The 15855-nt window shown below is 45.3% G+C and overlaps 1 protein-coding gene across 1 annotated transcript in view; it reads left to right on the top strand.

Moving 5' to 3' along the window:
• Positions 1-1829: 1829 nt before the first annotated feature.
• The window catches only part of Prkar2a (protein kinase cAMP-dependent type II regulatory subunit alpha), a 45421-nt gene continuing 31395 nt past the window's right edge, over positions 1830-15855 (top strand). Inside the window, exon 1 of the mRNA XM_042665863.1 lies at positions 1830-2226. Within this exon, the coding sequence (XP_042521797.1) occupies positions 1974-2226 (253 nt within the window). The 5' untranslated portion in view covers positions 1830-1973. The remainder of the gene's footprint in view (positions 2227-15855) is intronic.

Raw genomic sequence — 15855 nt, 5'->3', positions numbered from 1 at the left:
TTAAGCTATCATTTGCTCTTCCCAGGAAGATTCTTACCTACCCCATTCCATTCCTATTTGGTGAGAAAAAGTGGAGCTATAGCTCCAGTGGTAGAGAACCCGCCTTGAGCAGAATAAATCAAATGAGAGCAAGTTTGAGTTCAAGCCACAGTACTGGGTGCTCACACGTTGCACGCATGCGCACACACACACAAAAGAGGGGACATCCAATCTGGTAAGGGGAGGGGAGCGAGTTTGGGATTAGCCTGGTTTCTCCAGTTCACCTATGTCCTTTCCCGAGGCAAAGGATAATAGCGCCTTATGGTCTGTTCATCTTCATCAAGCAGTGCTGGCTCAGAGCCCAGGGTAGAAAGTGGGGGAGAAGAAGGGATGTTCTGGTCTAGACCTTGTGATCCTGGCAGGAGTAGAAGGAGGATCAGACAACAATAAACGTTTCTACTCTGGACACCATGCCCATTTACCAGTGTATACACATTTGGCTCCGGGTGCTTGGTCTTTCAAGGTTATTGTTCTACAAACTCCTAAATTACCATCTTGTTGATGCTTAAAGCTAGCACTCTACCACTTGAGCCACAGCACCACTTCTGGTTTTCTAGTGGTTTATTGGAGATGTCTTACTTTCTTGCCTGGCCAGCTTTGAATCGCAATCCTCAGATCTCAGCTTCCTGAGTAGCTTTGGCTCTTGCAGTGATGCTTTCTTCCAGTCTGGGCAGGTCCTGAATTTGGGGATCCTTTAACTGAGCAGGAACCATAGTTCCTATGGAGATCTTATGTTTCTGTCTCCCTGGTGTTCTGTGTTTTGAAAGAACATGTGAAACCAAACAGTGGGTAATCGTAACTACTTAGGAGGCTGAGATCTGCAGATCGTGGTTCAAAGCCACCCTTTGCAAGAAAGGCTGTGGGACTCATCTTCAATTAACCACTAGAAAGTGAGACGGAGAGCTGTGGCTCACGTGGTAGAGCGCTAGAAGAACAAAAGAAGCTCAGGGACAGCGCTCAGGCCCTGAGTTCAAGCCCCAGGGCCGACAAAAAAAAAAAAAAGGGCCAGGCTCTGGTGGCTCAATCCTCTAATCCTAGCTACTCAGGAGGCTGAGCTCTGAGGATCAAGGTTCAAAGCCAGCCCGGGGCAGGAAAGTCCGTGAGACTCTTTATCTCCAATAAACCACCAGAAAACCGGAAGTGGCGCCGTGGTTCAAGTGGTAGAGCACCGGCCTTGAGCTGAAGAGCTGAGGGACAGAGCCCAGGCCCAGAGTTCAAGACCCAAGACCGACCAGACAGACAGACAGACAGACAGACAGACGTGGCCAGGCAAGAAGAAGGCAGGTAGGCCACTCATTTGTAATACCCCCTGGTCCACGAAGAAGAGCCAGAGGACAACGCGCTAGGAGGCGCGCGCTCAGCGCGGCGGCGCACGCGCACTGGAGGCCGGTGAACCGACGGGGACGCGCACGCCCGCTGCCGCGTGCGTCACAACCCAGGCGCCCGCGCCCCGCCCGTCCAGCTTCGCCTGCCCGTGGGTCCCCGCGGCGGCGGCGGCGGCGGCCGGCAGCGGCGGCGGCGGCGGGCGGCGGGCGGTGGCGGCAGCGGCGGCCGGGTGACAGCAGTGGCGGCGCCAAGCTGGCCGTGATAGTTTAAACGGAAACACAAGACCACCACTCTCCCGCCACTCCCCAATCCCCCCCCCTCCACCCCACCCCGGGCTCTCAAGACCGACGCTCCACGCGAAGAAGGCCGAAGCCGGGCTGCGCGCGCACCCGCGCTCGCGCGCCCGCGCGCGCGCGTGCGCGTGTGCGTGTGTGTGTGAGGAGAGGAAAAAAAAAAAGAAAAAAAAAAAAACCTCGCGGGCGGGCGCCAAGTGAGAAGAGGCCGGGCGGGCGTGAGGGAGACGCCGGGGAGCCCGGACCCCACCCACCTACCCACCTACCTACCCGCCGGTCTTTTCTTCTCCCACCACCACCACCGCCGCCGCCGGGATGAGCCATATTCACATCCCGCCGGGGCTCACGGAGCTGCTGCAGGGCTACACCGTGGAGGTGCTGCGGAAGCAGCCGCCCGACCTGGTGGACTTCGCCGTGGACTACTTCACCCGCCTGCGCGAGGCCCGCGCGCAGACTTGCGTCCCGCTCACCGCCACCGCCTTGGGTCTGCAGACGCCCGAGCCCGAGTCCTCCCCGGCCGCCGACGAGAACGGGGAGAGTGAATCGGAGGACGACGAGATCTTGGACGGTAAGAGGTTGGCCGACCAGCCGGCCTGGGGGGGGGGGGAGGTGGGAATTGGGGGGGGGCACGAAGGGGGCGGGTAATGGGGGTGTATGGGTATGTATGTATGTGGGGAGGGGGGGGAAGCGGATCAGGGATCAACTATGGAGACCGAAGGGGTCTCGGGGTGCTGAGCTACCAGGGATGTGGGGATCCCCCCCACCTCCTTCCGGGGATCGTGTCACAGGCCCTGCTGTGAGCTCCCTTAGCAGAGTTTGTGGGGTTTCCACTTAAGAGCCCCCCCCCCAAGGTAGATGCCATTTTCAAATGGAGCTCAGAGATCTCTCCCCCCCCCACCTCCCCACCTGACCCCTCACCCCGCCAAGCCCGGGAGTGCACCCCAATGGTCTGTGTGGGGTTCATCCTCTTGATTGGCATGGTAGTGCGGAGGCGGGGGGGGGGTGCTGAGAGGTGTTTAGGACACCCTAAACACTTTAAGATTCCCTTGTCCTTCTCCACCACTACTAGATAGATCCCTTGTCCACCACTCCTAGATAGATCCCTTGTCCCCTTTCTCTGGCTTTCCTTCCCCAAGGACCAGAACATTCGCGTACAAGTGACTTGCTAACTTTGGTGGGAAAGGAATTCATGGTTTGGGGGGAGGGGGGGAGTTTTGTTTTTCTTTTAAGTGTGAAAAACTTCAAAGCAGAGACCAAATGACGAAGACAAACCCTGTCTGCTGTCACCTACATTCAACAGTTGTCAATATTAGGCATAAATGGCTCATCTCGATTCTTTTCCTCCCCTTTGGCCCGAAGTATTTCAAAGTGTATTGCAGTCAGATCACTTCTATGCCTACTTAGGTTGGTTTCTTAAAATATGGTTCCTGGGAATGAATAGCAATGAACAGCTCTCATCAGCGTATATAGTGATTATATATGTATATGTGTGTATATGAGATAGTATATATATATATATATATATATATATATGAGACAGTAGATATACACATATACATGAGATAGTATATATATAGGTGATAGATTTATATATGAGATAGTATATATAATATATGCTAATGATAGCTATTCATAAATTTGGTTAAGTCAGTGGAATCAAATTAGGTGAAGATAAGTGCTATCTTGCGTAGTGTGTGGGTTGCAAGTAAAAAAACAGCACTTTATACATCTGATTTAAGCAAGGATATGAGCTGGGTGCTCGGTGGCTCATCACCGTAATCGTAGCTACTCAGGAGGCTAAGATAGGAAGATCAGGGTTTGAAGCTAGCTCAGGCAGGAAAAGTCCTAGAGACTCTTTTTTGTTGTTGTTGGTCGTGGGGCTTGAACTCTGGGCTTGGGCACTGTCCCTGTGCTCTTCAGCTCAAGGTGAATGTTCTACCGCTTGAGCCACAGCGCCATTTCTGGTTTTCTGGTGGTTTATTGGAGATAAGAGTCTCAAGGACTTTCCTTCCCAGGGTGGCTTTGAACGGCAATCCTCAGATCTCAGCCTCCTGAGTAACTAGGATTACAGGCGTGAGCCACTGGCGCCCGGCAAGTCCTAGAGACTCTTATTGCCAATTAGCCACCAAAAAGCCAAAAGTGGAGCTGTGACTCAAGTGGTAGAGCATTAGCCTTGAGCATAAAAGTGAAAGGACAGTGCTCAGGTCTTGAGTTAGAGCCCCAGTATTACACACACACACACTCTCTCTCTCTGTCTCTCTCTGTCTCTTTCCCTCTCTCTCTCTCTTTCTCTCTCTACCCTGCCCCCCCCAAGCAAGGATGTGGAGAAGCAATTTCATTTTCTTTTTTTGTCAGTCCTGGGGCCTGTGCACTGTCCATGAGCTGCTTTTGCTCAAGGCTAGTGCTCTAGTTAGTACTTGAGCCACAGAGCCACTTTACAGCTTTTTCTCTTTATGTGATACTGAGGAATGCTAGGGCTTCATGCATGCTAGGCAAGTACTCTACCACTAAGCCACATTCCTAGCCAGCAATTTCATTTTCTTGATCACTTCCTTATATACTTGTCAATTCAACAATTGAGAATTTTCTTAATTTTTTTTTTTGTCAGACCTGGGGTTTAAAATCTGAGCTTGGGTGCTGTCCCTGAACTCTTCAGCTCAAGGATAGTGCTCTGCTACTTGAGCCACAGCATCACTTCTGGTTTTCTGGTGGTTAATTGAAGATGAGTCTCTCGGAAGCTGGGTGCTGGTGGCTCAGGCCTGTAATCCTACCTCCTCAGGAAGCTGAGATCTAAGGATCAAGGTTCAAAGCCAGCCCGAACAGGAAAGTCCCTGAGACTCTTCAATAAACCACCAGAAAACCGGAAGTGGCACTGTGGCTCAAGCAGTAGTGCACTGGCCTTGAGCTGAAGAGCGCAGGGACAGTGCCCAAGCCCAGAGTTCAAGCCCCATGACCAACAACAACAACAACAAAAAAGTCTTGGACTTTCCTGCCTGGGCTGGCTTTGAACAGCAATCCTCAGATCTCAACCTCTTGAGTTGCTAGGATTATAGGTATGGCACCTGGCTAAGAATCTTCTCCTTCTCCTTCTCCATCTCCTCCTCCTCCTCCTTCTCCTCGTTCTCCTTCTCCTCCTTCTCCTTCTCTTCCTTCTCCTTCTCCTCCTCCTCCTCCTCCTCCTTCTTCTTTTTTTTTTTTGCCAGTCCTGGGGCTTGAACTCAGAGCCTGGACACTGTCCCTGAGCTGCTTTTGCTCAAGGCTAGCACTTTACCACTTGAGCCACAGCACCACTTCCTGCTTTTTCTGTGTATGTGGTACTGAGGAATTGAACCCTGGGCTTCATGCATGCTAGGCAAGCATTCTACCACTAAGCCACATTCTTAGCCAAGAATTTTCTTTTTTTTTTTTTTTTTTTGTCGGTTGTGGGGCTTGAACTCTGGGCTTGGGTGCTATCCCTGCCCTCTTCAGCTCAAGGCGATTGCTCTACCACTTAAGCCACAGCACCACTTCCAGTTTTCTAGTGTTTAATTGGAGATGAGTCTCACAGACTTTTCTGCCTGGGCTGGCTTTGAACCTTGATCCTCAAATCTCAGCCTCCTGAGTAGCTAGGTTTACAGGTGTGAGCCACCAGCGCCCGGCAAGAATTTTCTTTTCTTCTTTTTTTTTAATTGTGAAAATACTGTACAGAGGGATTACAATTACATGGGCAAGATAATGAGTACATTTCTTATCAAGCATTGTTGCCTCCTCCTTTGTTTCCCCTTCCTATCCCTTCCCATCTCCCACCCCCCACCCAAATTTTCTTATTCTTAAAGAGCCAAAATTTACAATAGCAATGAGAACACGAGAGAGACAATGCTTGAGTCTCAATATTACTAGCTTATAATTAAGAAAAAAACAAAACAAACATTCTGAGTTTAATGTGGTCTGGCCACAACAGCTGAGGAGGAGTTAATATGCCGGACAGTGTTTCTAAGTTTAAGCATGCTAAGACAGAAATTGCTCTTTTGTTTCCCATAACTTACTACATGTAATATTATTAGTTTGGAAGAAATTAGAAGTTATTTCCTAGATCTCTGCCACAGTTTTGCTTTGTGGTCAAGGACAGGTTGTCAAACCTGTTTGATTTCAGATTTTCTTATCTTTCAAATGAAAACAATAACAGCTGTCTCCCAGGGATAATCATGTTTTTAAAAAGCTTTATTTCAAGAACTCTACCGCTGGGTGCTGGTGGCTCTCCTGCCTGTGATCCTAGCTCCTCAGGAGGCTGAGATCTGAGCATCAAGGTTCAAAGCCAGTCCGGGCAGGAAAGTCCATGAGACTCTTATCTCCAATTAACCACCAGAAAACGTGAAGTGGTGCTGTGGACACTAGCCTTGAGCTGAAGAACTGAGGGACAGCGCCTAGGCCCCATGTTTAAGTCCTGCAACTGACAAAACACACATACAAAACAATAACAACAACAAAAAACTAGGATGTGAAGAAATTGAATCTGTTATACATTGCTCCTGGGAATGTAAAATGTCTAGCAGTTGTGGAAAAGAATTAGTTGTTCCTGAAAAAGTTAAACATAGGATTACTATGGTGGAAAAATTGGCATTCCTAAGTACATTCCCAAAAAAAGTGGAAGTAGGGAGTTAGGGACTTGTATAATAATGTTATTGAAGCAACATTGACAAGAACCAAAAAGATGGAAACAATCCAAGTACTAGGCAGCCACTACCACTCGTCCTAGGAATGGAATTCCGACACAGACTCCACCATAGATGATGTTTTAACACTGAGAATCTTCTAAATGAAACAAGTCAGACACAAAAGACAAATACAAATGATTTTATTTAGAGGATACCTAAAATAGCAAATTCATAAGGTCAGAAAGCAGAAGTAATTATAAGGGTTAAGGGGAGTCAATAATAGGGCATTTTTGTTTCTTCATTGCTATTTTTTTTTTTTTTTTTGGCCAGTCTTGGGGCTTTAACTCAGGGCACTGTCCCTGAGCTTCTTTTGTTCAAGGCTAGCAACTCCACCACTTGAACTACAATGCCACTTCTGGTTTGGTTTTGTTTTTATTTGTTTTGTTTTGGTTTTTTCTGTTGATGTGGTACTGAGGAATTGAACCCAGGGCTTCATGCATGCTAGACAAGCACTCTACCACTAAGTCACCATCCAGCCCAAGCTAATTTTTTTTATGGTATTAGAAGTTAAACCAGGGCATTTTATTTTATTTTTTTTTGGGTCCGGTCGTGGGGCCTGAACTCTGGGCCTGGGCGCTGTCCCTCAGCTCTTCAGCTCAAGGCTAGCGCGCTCTACCACTTGAGCCACAGCGCCACTTCCGGCTTTTTTCTTTTTGCTTATGTGGTGCTGAGGAATCGAACCCAGGGCCTCAGGCATGCAAGGCAAGCGCTCTACCACTGAGCCATCTTCCCAGCCCTAAACCAGGGCATTTTAGACAGGTACCCCATCACAGAGCTACATTCCTAGTCCCCAGGGCATTTTGGCATTTTGTGTGTGTGTGTGTGTGTGTGTGTGTGTGTGTGTGTGTGTGTGTGTGTGTGTGTGTGTGTGTGTGTGTGTGTGTGTGTGTGTGTGTGTGTGTGTGTGTGTGTGTGTGTGTGTGTGTGTCTTGGTCCTGGTACTTGAACCATAGGCTTTGGCACTTTGAGCTTTTTTTTGTTTGTTTTTTTTTTTGGTCGGTAGTAGGGCTTGAACTCTGGGCCTGGGCGCTGTCCCTCAGCTCTTCAGCTCAAGGTGAGCGCTCTACCACTTGAGCCACAGTGCCACTTCCGGTTTTCTGGTGGTTTATTGGAGATAGGAGTCTCACAGTCTCTCCTGCCCGGGCTGGCTTTGAACCTCGATCCTCAGATCTCAGCCTCTTGAGTAGCTAGGATTACAGGGGTGAGCCACCAGCGCCCGGCGGCACTTTGAGCTTTTTTGCTGAAGGCTAGCCATCTACTACTTGGGCCAAGTTCTATGCCTGGCTTTTTTTTTTTTTTTGTGGTTAACTAGAGATAAGATAGAGAAAAGAAAAAGATTGGGGAAAAAGTTACATCTATACTGAACATCTGAAAAAATGAAAAACATTGCCACTAATACCTTAAACAATAGAACTATTTTCCTAGTGTTTTAAAATAGGAAAGGAAGGTTGGGAATGTGGCTTAGTAGTAGAATGCTTGCCTAGCATGCATCAGGCCCTGGGTTGGATTCCTTCATACTACATAAGCAAAATGTAAATAAAATAGGAAAGGAAGCCAGGTACTGGTGGCTCTCCCCTGTAATCCTAGCTACTCAGGAGGCTGAGATCTGAAGATCATGGTTCAAAGCCAGGCCAGGCAGGAAAGTCTGTGAAACTCTTATCTCCAGTAAACTACTCAGAAAAAGCTAGAAGTGATGCTGTGGCTCAAGTAGTAGCCTTGAGCACAAAGAGGCTCAGGGACACTGCCCAGGCCTGGAGTTCAAGCCCCAGGACTGGCAAAAAATAAATAAATTTTAAAAAAATAGGAAAGAAAACTTTTGATTTTCTCAATACCTGTAATAGAAATATTACCTTATCAGGGGGCTGAGAACGTGGCTCAGTAGTAGAGCACTTGCCTTGCATGCCTGAGACCCTGGGTTCGATTCCTCAGCACCACATAAGCAAAAAGAAAAAAAGCTGGAAGTGGTGCTGTGACTCAAGTGGTAGAGCGCTAGCCTTGAGCTGAAGAGCTGAGGGACAGCGGCCAGGCCCAGAGTCCAGGCCCCATGACCAGACCCAAAAAAAAAAACAAAAAATGAAAAGAAATATTACCTTATCAGGAAGTTAGTAACACTTCCCCAAAGAGGTGGCCAAAAGAAGTAACCACTATGTCAAAGGCTGCCTTAGGAGTTAACTCGGCAAGGTGGTAAGAAGTACCTGCTAGAAGACCTTGAAATGACATGGAACAAGAAAAAGGCCAGAGGGATTGGAGGCATGGTTCAATTGGTAGCTCACCTGCCAATGAATGAAAGCATCAGATACTAAGTTCAAGTTTTAGACCTCCAAAAATAAGGCCAGAATGACCAGTCCAATACAGAGACGATGGAGAAGAACATGATAGTTTTGTCACTATCCTCATAACACTTGGGACAAAGTTACTGAATTTGTTGTTGTTGTTGTTACATGGTTGGTTGTGGGGCTTGAACTCTGGGCCTGGGCACTGTCCCTCAGCTCTTCAGCTCAAGGCCAGTGCTCTACCACTTGAGCCACAGAGCCATTTCCAGTTTTCTGGTGGTTAATTGAAGATTAAGAGTCTTACAGACTTTCCTGTCCAGGATGGCTTTGAACCTTGATCCTCAGATCTCAGCCTCCTGAGTAGCTACAATTCTAGGCACGAGCCACCAGCACTTGGCCAAGAATTTTAAACTTTAGGATGTAGAATGATGAGATCTGATTAGAAAGATCACTTTTGCAGATTGTAGGGAAAGGGTTAGAGAAAGCCTAGAGATGGTACAGGTAACCAATCAATTAAGAGGCTTTTGTTGGAATTGGGAAGGTGGCTTAGTGGTAGAGTGCTTGCCTAGAATGCATGAAGCCCTTGGTTTGATTCCTCAGTACCACATACACAAAAAAAAGCCAGGAGTGAGTGCTGTGGCTCAAGTTGGTAAAGTACTAGCCTTGTGCAAAAGAAGCTCAGGGACAGTGCCCAGGCCCTGAGTTCAAGCCCCAGGACTTGTGGGGAGAGGCTGTTGTTTCTGTAAGGTTTGAAATAATGTTTGCATGGGTTGGGGGAGAAGATATCCAAAATGGATTGAGGACAGATAGAGAAGGTACAGTTGGATAAAGGGATGTGTAGGAAACTAGAGTCAAAGAGGAAATTTGCATTTCAGGCCTGTGCTTTTGGATTGACAGCTGTTTGAAAACAATAAAGAAAACACTAAAGAAGTTTAGTGACATAGGAAGCTTTTTAGCTTGAGGAAGGATGGAGAAGATCATGAATTTGGTTTCAGACATGGGGGTTTGAGGTCTCTGAGATGAGAGTTTGCAAGCAGGAAATTAGACTTTCCTGTCTGTTTCTCCTCACAGGAAAGGTCTAGGTGAGAAGTATTAAGGAGAGTGAGAGATAATATGGGTAGGATTGAAATCTTCCAGGGCAAGAATAGAGTGAGAAGCAAACGGTCTAAAGATGACATACATGACACCTCGTTTTAAAGTATTTCATGGGTTGGGAATGTGACTTAGTGGTAGAATGCTTGCCTAGTGTGCTTGAAGCCCCGGGTTCAATTCCTCAGTACTACATAAACAGAAAAAAAAAAAGCTGGAAGTGGCAGTGTGGCTCAAGTGATAGAATGCTAGCCTTGAACTAGTAAAATAATAAATAAATAAATAAATTCAGATCATGAACCTGGAAAGATTAGACAGAACCCAGGCACGTTGTAAATGATTAAAAGCATGAGAAAGACATTCAAATTTTGTTTTTCCTGGTAGTCATTAGCAACATTGTATTTGAGGTTTCAGTTTTTCTGATAGTGAATGATGTTTCCCTCCTCTCCCCCAGTACATTTTGTGATCTTTAACAGTCTTCTTTGCATTGTTGTTCTTTTTTTTTTTCTAGTCCTGGGGCTTGAACTCAGGGGCCTGGGCACTGTCCCTGAGCTTGTTTTGCTCAAGGCTAGCACTCTACTACTTGAGCCACAGCTCTTCTTCTGGCTTTTTCTGTGTATGTGGTACTGAGGAATGGAACCCTGGGTTTTTCATACATGCTAGACAAGCACTCTACCACTAGGCCACATTCCCAGCCCTGCATTGTTTTTCATAGATCTTACCTGTTCTTTTTCTTTTCTTTTTTTTTTTGTGCAGGTCCTGGGTTTTGAACTCAGGGCCTAGGCACTGTCCCTGAGCAAAAGCATAAAAATGCTCAAGGCTAGTGTACTACTACGTAAGCCACGCCACAGCTCTCCTTCCATCTTTTTGATAATTAATTAGAGATAAGAGTCTCACAGACTTTCCTGCCCAGGCCAACTTCAAACTGGGATCCTCAGCTCTCAGCCTTCTGAGTAGCTAGCTAGGAATTACAGGCATGAACTACTAGCACTTGTCTTATTTGTCTCATTACTGATGAGGATAACTCTGATCGTTTAGTTAAGACTCTGTCTGCCTGGTTTCTCTAAAGTACTATTACAATAGCTGGTCACAGGTGGCTCACGCCTGTCACCTAGTTACTCAGGAGGCTGAGATCTGAGGATTGCGGTGCAAAGCCAGCCTGGGCAGAAAAGTCCTTGTGAGACTCTTATCTCCAATTAACCACCAGACAACTGAAAGTGGATCAGTGGCTCAAAGTGGTAGAGCACAAGCCTTGAGCAAAAGAGCTCAGGCACAGTGCACAGGCCCTGAGATCAAGCCCTACAACCAACTCCCCCAAACAAACAAAAGAAGATACTATTACTATATAATCAGTAGATTATTTTGCAGGTTAATTCCATTAGTAGTAATATTTATTAGATACCATGAAATTCCTGTTTCTCTTCATACTAATTGTGGTGCCTGCTGGTGATTCTTGCCTTAAACAATTACTTATTCACTGTAATATTTGACAAAGAGTAATTTTTTTTTGTCAGCACATGGAACTCAAGCCAAGGACTTTAATATGCTAGACAATGATCCACATACTATCCCTTTTTTGTTTTAGTTACTTTTTGCTTTTTTGCCTTAGCTGGTCTCAGATTCTCATCCTTCTAACCATATCTTCTACACATCTGGGATTACAAGTGTGTACCACTACACCCATCTTGTTGTTTGAGACAGGTTCTCACTACATTTTCCCCATGCAGGTCTTACATGAGACCCTACTATCAGCTCCCCTCCCCATGCAAGTAGCTGGGATTATAGGCATGAGTTGCCACTCTGACACCAAATAATAATTTTCAAAATTCCAGCACTTCGTATTTATTGCCTGAAAGTCTATTGTAAGGAAGAGCTTTCTTTTCTTACCTACATAACGATTCTGTTACATATATATAAGTACATTTATATATTAGTATGTATCATTAATATCTAATATATAGTATATATCTATAATGTATTGCTATTTATAAATATATATTAGTATGAACTCATGAATTTTTACTTATGAATTATAATTAACCCATAAGTATCATGATTTAGGTTGTTGAATGTCAGTTTTATTTCTGTTTTTGCTGTCTCACTCAGTTCACAACCCAAAGTAATAGCTGGAGTATGTTGCACATGCTCATTCAGAGACCCAGGTTTCTTAAATCTCTCAGTATACATAGCTTATCTTAAGTGAAAGTCCAAGAAAACAAATCCTAATTCCCTAAGACATCAGCTATATATGTTAGCTTCAGACCCTATTTGCAAAATAACAAGACACAAAAAGGGCTGAGGTCTTGGCTAACATAGTAGAGCACCTCCCTACTAGCAAGCACAAGGCCTAGTAAACAGAAGGCCCTGAGTTCAAAATGCCAGTTCCATCCCCCAAAGAACTAATTGGGGGCTGGAAAAGTGGCTCAGTGGTAGAGAGCTTGCCTTGCATGCATGAAGCCCTGGGTTCGATTCCTCAGCACGACATAAGCAAAAAGAAAAAAGCCAGAAGTGGCACTGTGGCTCAAGTGGTAGAGTGCTAGCCTTGAGCTGAAGAGCTGAGGGACAGCACCCAGGCCCAGAGTTCAGGCCCCACGACCGGACCCAAAAAAAAAAGAACTAATTGGCTTAATACCTATAAAGTGTTTACATCAGGTCCTGGCACATACATTTTATTATTATTGTATTTTTATCTCCACAATTAACTGTTCTTTGCTATCTAGATAGAGTTTGCTATTGATTTATTAAGCTTTAGGTAAGGCCTAAAGGCACTAGAGGCTCATGTCTGAAATCCTAGCTACTTTGGAAGCTGTGATCCAGGGGATCGAAGTTCAAAAATAACCAGCAAAAAGCTAAGGCTTACCCCAATGGTTCACACCTATAATCCTAGCTATTCAGGACGATGAGATCTGAGGATTGCAGTTTGAAACCAACATGGTCAGGAAAGTATATGAGAAGATTCTCTTAAGTCCATAAGATTTAACCACTAAAAAGCTTGAAGTAGAGCTGTGGCTCAGGTACTAGCCTTGAACAGAAAAGCTCAGGGACAGCATCCAGAGCCTGAGTTCAAGCCCAGGAATGGCACAAAAAGAAAGCCACGCTGGAGACGTGACTCAAGGATTAGAGCACCAGTCTAGCAAGCAAGCCAAGCAAGCTTGAAGTCCTGAGTTTAAGTCCTAGTATTTGGGGGGAGGAGGTTAAATGTGTGATAGAAAATGCTAAATAATAGTCCTTTAAAGTAAGCCTGTGGAGGGTTTAGCAGTGGAGGGTCAGTAGGAAAAGGAGTTTCATGACATTGTCAGACAGGAGATATAGGTGGGAGGAGGATCACAGTTTGAGGCTAGCCTGGACAGAAGTTTGAAAGACTTCTCAACTACGAAAGCTAGGTGTGATGGTTTACACCTGACATTTCAGCTGCATGAGAAGTGTAAATAGGTGGATCAAGTACCAGGCTGGCCGTAGGCAAAAAGTGTGAGATACTATTCAAAAAATAAGCAAAAGGGCTGGAAGCATGGCTCAAGTTGTAGAGTACCTTCCTAGAAAATGCAAGGCCCTGAGTTCAATTCCTTTTACCACCGGAAAAAAAAAAAAATTGTAGCTTTTTAACTGATATACAGCTTTCAGATACCAGTGTATCTCGAAGGTCATTCCCATATCAGTTTCTATAGGTTTATGGCATTTTTTTTTTTTTTTTTGGTGGTGGGTGGGGAGAGGGCAGACATTACAGTGGCTTGAACTCAGTGCCTCATGCATGCTAGGCAAGTGCTCTACTATTGAGCCATTCTTCCAATATTTTTTTTTCTTTTGTCAGTTGTGGGACCTGAACTCTGCACCTGAGCACTGTCCTTGAGCTCTTCAGCTCAAGGCTAGTACTCTACCACTGAGCCATCTTCCCCGCCTGCACTGATTTTTTTTTTTGGGGGGGGGGAGGGGTCCGGTCATGGGGCCTGAACTCTGGGCCTGGGTGCTGTCCCTCAGCTCTTCAACATAAGGCTAGCACTCTACCACTTGAGCCACAGCACCACTTTCCGGCTTTTTTCTTTTTGCTTATGTGGTGCTGAGGAATTGAACCCAGGGCCTCATGCATGCAAGGCAAGCGCTCTACCACTGAGCCACCTTCCCAGCCCCCAAACTGTTTTTCTTAAACTGACCTAGAACCACAATCTTCCTGGGCTCAACTTTCTGAGTAGTTAGGATTACTGATGTGAGCCATAATGGCTGCATAGATGTGTACACTCTAGCTGCACCAACTTTTTTTTTTTTGGGGGGGGGGGGTGTCAGGGAGCTTGAACTCAGGGCCTGGGCACTGGCTCTGAGCATCCTTTGCTCAAGGCCTGTGTTCTACCAGTTTGAGCCACAGCTCCACTTCCAGTTTTCTGGTTGTTAATTGGAGATGAGTCTCATGGACTTTCCTGCCTGAGCTGTCTTTGAACCAGGATCTGCAGATCTCAGCCTCCTGAGTAGCTAGGTATTCCTATAGTCATGACCACTAGTACCTAACTGGACCAACATTCTTTAATTTATTCTAGACAATTTTTGTTAAGCTTTTTTGCTATTCCATACAATATGTTAGCAATCATGGTAGATATACATTTACTTAAGTATACATTTTTATATGTATAGTGATAATATACATAGCCATATATATATATGTATGTATGTGTGTGTGTTTCTTTCAGTGTGTGTGTATGTGTGAATATACACATGTGAGTTTTGCTTAGCACATATTCCTAGAAGTGAAATTGTTCCTGGGTTAAAGGCAGTTAATACTTAGAAATTTTGACAGAAAGCCGGGTGCCAGTGGTTCACATTTGTAATCCTAGCTACTCAGGAGGCTGAGATCTGAGGATCTCGGTTCAAAGCCAGCCCGGGCAGGAAAGTCTGTGAAACTCTTATCTCCAATAAACCACCAGAAAACTGAAAGTGCCCTGTAGCTCAAGTGGTAGAGCACTCACCTTGTGCTGAAGAGTTGAGGGACAGCACTCAGGCCCAGAGTTCAAGCTCCATGATCGACAAAAAAAAAAGAAAAAGAGAAAAGCAAAGAAAAGAAAAATTTTGACAGAGACTGTCAAATTGTCCTCTTACATGCTAAGATTACTCTGATGACTATGGATTATTGTAGGGCAAGATTGGCAGTGGGAAGACTGGCAAAAAATGATGTGCTTCTGACTAGACTAACAATAGAGAATGGAGGAAGATAGATTCAAGAGGAAGTGGGAGGGAGAGCAGATGGATTTGTTAATGAAGTAGATGTAAGTAGTGAAAGATGAGTCCAGGATGAGTCAGGTGGACTGGTGACATCAGTTAGAGCTGCCATGTGAATGGAGGCCTGCTTGCTACATAGCCAGACTGGATGACTTCATAGATACTTTGTAATGCTGACATTTTATAATTTTAGAACCTATGACAAAACCTTTATTTATAGATTGAATGAGTCTCTTTTGAATATTGTGTCTTTTAAAATTACCATTTCAAGCTGGGCACTGGCTCACACCTGTAATCTAGCTACTCAGGAGGCTAAGATTTGAGGATTACCAGCTCTGGCAGGAACGTCTGTGAGACTCTTATCTTCAGTTAACCACCAGGAAACCAGAAGTAAAGCTGTGGCTCACAGTGGTAGAGAACTAGCCTTGAGTAAAAAAGCTCAGGGATAGCACTCAGGTCCTGAGTTCAAACCCCACAACAGATTAAAAAAAAATGAGAGAGAGGTAAGAAATTATTTTCCAACATAAAGATCAGTGGTAAGTTTATTTGATACATATATTGACCAAGACCGGAGAAAACCCACCCATATCTGAGAAAGTAGAAATGATTATTTTTAATCTTACTGAGTTAATACTCATTAAATTACTATAAAATAGAAGTGATGATAGTTGCTAAAGAAACTTTTTGTTGTTGTTGGTCATGGGGCTTGAACTCTGGGCCTGGGCACTGTCTCTGAGCTCATCTGCTCAAGGCTACCCTTCTACCACTTGAGCCACATCACCATTTCTGTTTTTCTGGTGGTTTGTTTTTTAGAGATGAGTCTCATAGACTTTCCTAATCGAGCTGGCTTTGAACCATGATCCTCAGGTCTCAGACTTCTGTGTAGCTAGGATTACAGGTGTGAGCCACTGGCACCCAGCTTAAAGAGAAATTTTTTAT

The sequence above is a fragment of the Dipodomys spectabilis genome, unplaced genomic scaffold (genome assembly GCF_019054845.1).
Source record: "Dipodomys spectabilis isolate Male_0828 unplaced genomic scaffold, ASM1905484v1 ptg000360l, whole genome shotgun sequence".
NCBI lineage: Eukaryota > Metazoa > Chordata > Mammalia > Rodentia > Heteromyidae > Dipodomys > Dipodomys spectabilis.
Note: the sequence above shows the minus strand (reverse complement) of the source record. Positions and strands in the feature narration are given on the sequence as shown.